The 5,118-nt window shown below is 51.2% G+C and overlaps 1 protein-coding gene across 1 annotated transcript in view; it reads left to right on the top strand.

Moving 5' to 3' along the window:
* The window catches only part of LOC104979813 (chromosome unknown open reading frame, human C19orf38), a 10,660-nt gene extending 6,095 nt beyond the window's left edge, over positions 1 to 4,565 (top strand). Inside the window, exons 6-7 of the mRNA XM_010828347.1 lie at positions 989 to 1,023; positions 3,969 to 4,565. Coding sequence (XP_010826649.1) covers positions 989 to 1,023; positions 3,969 to 4,106 — 173 coding nt within the window. The 3' untranslated portion in view covers positions 4,107 to 4,565. The remainder of the gene's footprint in view (positions 1 to 988; positions 1,024 to 3,968) is intronic.
* Positions 4,566 to 5,118: the final 553 nt, after the last annotated feature.

The raw sequence follows: 5,118 nt of genomic DNA, 5'->3' as shown, positions 1-5,118 counted from the left end.
TTTTTCCTTTTTGATGCGAACAGCTTTCACCTCTTACCTTTCCCTGCCCTATCCTCAAGCCGTTCACTCATCCCACTCTCTGCCTAGAATATTTTTCCTCCCTGTGTGGTCTCCATCTAAAGGTCACCTCCTCTAGGAAGCCTTCCCTGACTCCCTAGGCAGGATCTATTCTTTCTACTTACATTCCCCCAGCACCCTGTCATACTTCTTAGCTCTCAGTAGACACACAACTGAGTAATCATTGCATGCTTGGGTGTATGATACTCAATGCCAGTACTGGACCATCAGCTCCAAGAGGGTGGGGAGTTGAAACTGTCTTGTCTGGAGCCCCACTTGTGGTCCAGAACGTGCTGTTCTGCTGGCTTCCACCAGGGGGGCAGAGAGAGAGCCTGCCTGTGAGGTGTGATGCCCAGGAAGGGGCCCTATGCAGAGAAAACTCCATTCTCTGTACCTCTTTCATTGTTTCCCGTATTCATTGAGCATCTACTATGTGCTAAAGCCTGAGGGCTCCCGAGATAACCAAGACAGAGGTGATTTCTGTCCACAAGCCTACACTCCAGTGGGGAAACAGCCCATGACAAGCTGGACACTGTCTGGGATGGGAGGGTGGTCCCCAGAGGAAGTGGTGTTTAAATCAGAGAACTACAGGGGGGAACAGGGAGTAGCTGGGTGAAGGGTGGGCAATTAGTGGGAGAGCCCAGGATAGGGGGAGAAAGCAGGAGCTGAGACGAAGCACCCATTTTCTGGAGGACAGCCAGAGGTCACCTAGGGAGAGCCTGAGCAGAAGAGGGACACAGTTCAATTTGCAGCTCTTCACCCTGCAGAATAGGCTGGTGGGCGGACAAAGAGATTGCTGGGTGATGGACTCCATGCCCTTCCTCAGGGTGGATTTAGGGCCTGTGGGCTTATGGGGAGGGCCTGGGAAGTGGGGGGTGAGCAAGAAATCTGAACTGGCCCCCACCCTGGTCTTCCTCTCTTTCTGTTCCAGACATGTCCTTCGACAACTCCCTCTTTACCATCATGGTAAGTCATCCTGTTTCTCGTATCCAGTTTTATGCTTCCTGTTCTGACCACAGGAAGATGGGGGCTACCAGGGGGGCTGGGCTGACCTTTGTCTCTGGACTTCTAGGGCCTGGGAAAAGCCCAGAATCACTAAGCAGGGCTTGTTTTTGAGCTGAGAGTTGGTTCTGGAAAATTCCAGGGGATTGGAGGTAGCCACGCTGTCCAGGGCTTTGTGGGGCAGTGGGCAGGCCCCTGGTTGTCCGCACCGCCTTTGCACTCACAATGGTAACAAAAGACGACCTGGGGGCTTCTTTGAAGTCATGGAGCCTTATGACAGTCTGGTATAAAGAAAAGACCACTTTCATGTTCAGTTTCAAGAATTTCAGCTTAGTTGTCCAGACATGTATTCCCTTTTGCGGGAGGAGGGTCTCAACCTTCACACCCACCCCTGCTCCTCACCTCCTGTTTAGCAAGGCATTGCTCTCCCAGATCACATAGCATCCCGGCTAGGATTTGAAACCTGGTCTATGGATGTCCTCTGCACAGCTGCATTTTGTGGTGGCCTTGGGGTAATTATTATTCAGTAAATTAGAGATATCTGACCCGTGGATACCATGGATGAAGACAGTGTCCAGCTAGGGGAATACCCTGGCTGTCCAGTGGTTAGACTTTGCACCTCCACTTCAGGGGCCACGGGTTCTATCCTTGGTTAGGAAACAAGATCCTGCAAGCTGCCGTGTGGCCAAACACAGAAACAAAAAAATGTCCGGCTAGCTTCTCTCCATGCAGACATGGGTACAGGTCTGGGGTGCAGGTGGTCCCACTTGAGGTGGCCTCAGGAATCCTATTTGTATAAATGGATGCTTTGGGACTGTAGTGAGGGAGCCAGGGGTGGAGTCAGTTGGCTTGGGGCGCCACTGTAGGAAGTAGGGGTGGGAGGAGGATTGGATGGGTTTGACATAGCCTTCCTGGGCATCTGGATAAGAACAAGATGAGACCCTTCATCCCCTGAGCTTCTTAAATCCACAGGGGGAGGCAGACGATAGCACATTGGCTAGGGGGTGCCCAGGAAGCTAACACATTCAGATGGGAGATGTGGGAGGTCTAGGAGATAAATGACAAGCAGGAGATAGCGGTGGAGGATTGATCCAGGCTCAGGGCATGTTCTCCACATGGCCCAGTAGAAGTGGTGCATAGGAGTGAGGAGTGGAGGGGGTTCCTGTGCAGAACTTTGACTTTTATCCCAAGTGACGTGAGAGCCCTGGAAGGTTTGGAACAGAGAGATGTGACCTACTCTACGTGCCCACAAGCGCCCTCTGGTGGCTTCAGCGAGCACAAGCTGTGGGGGCCGTGGGATGACAAGAGCCTGGGGACCAGGCGCAGACAGCTCAGATGGTTCAGGCGCCAGACGTAGTGGGTAGTTTGGTCCAGCGTGCTGGCAGCGGAGGTGGAAGGCGCGAACAGATGCAGGTCAGATTCAGAGGATGGGAAACACGGCACTGATTTCAGAGTAGATGAGTGGGCGGAGGGAGAAGGAGCCGTGGCGGAGTCCTTGAGAGACAAGAGAGGGGCCACCTCAGCCAGTGATGCTCCAGAGCAGATGGAGACTGGCTTCAGTCACTGGTATACAGATGGTGGGAGGAAGGCGCTTGGCACCAACCTGTCCAGCCCTCTGAGGTCTCAGTTCAGGGAACAAGCTGTTAAGAAAAACCTGGAGAGTAGGGCATGTTCTAAAACCCTCCCTGAGAAGCCACACTGCTCAAGGCACTAGCCTGGTGATTTCTGCTTCCCTCTCCCCACTTTTAAAAGGCATTTAAAACGAAACGATGGGAAGACAGGAAAAAAAAAAAAAAAAACAAGGAAAAAATAACATTTCTCAGTATCCTAGTCCTGGAGACTTTAAATATAAATGTATATAGACTATGAAATACATCCAAATGTAAAAATTATCTATAATCTATATTCATAAAGTTCTCTTCTATTTCTTAATCCCTCTGCACCCACTGATCTCCACTCTGCGCACACACATGCAGGTAAACAACCATTAGGAACTTCTTGCACATACGAGCGAGCAAAGGCAAAAATAGCAAGTCTGTATCCTCACACTTTTTAACACAAATGACAGCATGCTAACCACACTGTTATGCACGGATGGCTCTTTTCTTTAACAGTAAGTTCTAGTGATCTTTTCTAGTTTTTTTTTTTAATCATTGTAAAATATAAATGAAATTTACCATTTTAGTCATTTTTAAGTGTACAGTTCTGGGGCATTAAGTATATTCCTATTGTTGTACGACTGTTACCATCATCATCCTCAGAATTGTATCTTGGAAAACATACCCTGTCAAGGAGTTCCTGGTGGTCCAGTGGTTAAGACTCACCATTCTACTGCACGGGGCCCAGGTTTAATCCCTGGATGGGGAACTAAGATCCCACAAGCTGCAAGGTGCAGCCAAAATAAAACACAACAAACTTCTTTGCCTATTAAACAACTCCCCCACCTCAGACCCTGGCACTCACCATTCTGCTTTCTGTCACTTTGGTGGATTTGCCTGTTCTGGATTTTTATAGAGAAATGATGCCATACGGTGTTCATCTTTATGAGTCATAGCCACCCCAGGATGAAGGGTACTGCCACACTCCCCCACTGTACAAAAGGGGGAATGAGACATAAAGAGGTTGATTACACCACTAGGAAGAGGTGTAGCTGGGATTTGAACCCAGGCTGTCTGGTTCCCTTTTCAGTAGACAGCAAGACAGGACAGAGGGCAGGATCAGGGGCCTGCAACTGTGTTTGTGTGCAGATGTGTGTGTGTGTGTGTGTGTGTGTGTGTGTGTGTGTGTAGGGGGGGCGAGTGAGGTGAGACCTGATGGATTGTGGGAGTCTCAGCCTCAGAAAATGGGGCAACGCAAGATCCAGAAATCCCAAATCACTTCATTCTCTATTTTTCTCTCTACGGACAAAGAAAATGACTTCAGAAGAAGATGCAGCCAACCTGGATGCTCCTTCAGGCTCCACTGAGACACCTGGACCCCGGAAGAGGCCCACCTCCACGTCCTCCTCACCTGAGCCCCCTGAATTCAGCACATTCCGGGCCTGTTAGGGGAGCCCCTCTCTCTGCGTGCCCTCTGTTCAGCCCTCCCCTTGGAGCTGGCCAGGCTGTGTAGGGCCTCAGGTCCCTCCAGCTACTTTGCGGACTTCTGGCTGCTGCTTTCTCAGGGAACTGAACAGAAGAGACAAAGGGGATCCCTGGCCTTGTGATCTTCCTCACTGAGAAGCAGGAGTGGGAGAGGGGGTGAAAGCATCGACCTGGAGTCTGGACGGAAAGAAGGAAGCATCTCAGGATTTCCAGCTTCTCAACCTACCAAAGAAGGATCCCTTCTGGCCGTTAGCTGGGCTGTTATGAATCTGAGCCTCGCACACTCCTCCAGTTTCCTCCTTCCCATCACACCTGATTTGGCCAACCTGACTGGATTTTTGGAGCATAGGGTCCCCTGGGTGGGATATATTCTGTGTGCCCTGCTGGCATGCCTAAGTTATTAATTATAATGTTTGAGCTGTTCCCAAGGTCTCTATGGAGTGTAGTCCTTCAAGCCCAGGACCTCTGATGTCTAATCACTGATTCCTAGGGGATGGGGAGAAGTACCCCTCAAGTGCATGCAGTCAGGGTGGTGTCTGGGGAGGGCCATGGGGGTGTCAGGAGAAGAGATCTACGTGAGGCAAGGGGCCTCAAGCTCCTTTGGAAACCCTGAAAGAGAATGGGGCCCTGGAGTAGTGGATTCACTGGCCAGTCATCACTGGGGGAAGGAAGAGTGAATGAGGGGGTCAGGGGATAAGGGGGGGTCCAACAGTTTTTTGTGGGTAGAAAACAGTGAAGGGCCTCAGAATGGAGGAGGAGGGCACTGGGGGAAGGGGAAAAGAGGAGCCGTTGAGTGCCGGAGAGGGGTTAAAGATGGGGTTCAGGGGCTAAGTCCTGGCTCAAACTGCTCTTCAAGCGGGCGTGCTGGGGGGTGGGGCCACAGGCTGGGGCGTGGTCCTACGTTCTGTCCCCGCCACTCCAGCCCTTCTCAAGAAAGCAGAACCTCACAAAGCAAGGCCCGGTGAGGGAGGAGCTG

The sequence above is a fragment of the Bison bison genome, unplaced genomic scaffold (genome assembly GCF_000754665.1).
Source record: "Bison bison bison isolate TAMUID 2011002044 unplaced genomic scaffold, Bison_UMD1.0 scf7180017864492, whole genome shotgun sequence".
In the NCBI taxonomy this organism is placed as follows: Eukaryota; Metazoa; Chordata; class Mammalia; order Artiodactyla; family Bovidae; genus Bison; species Bison bison.
This window is presented reverse-complemented; position numbering and strand designations above follow the sequence as displayed.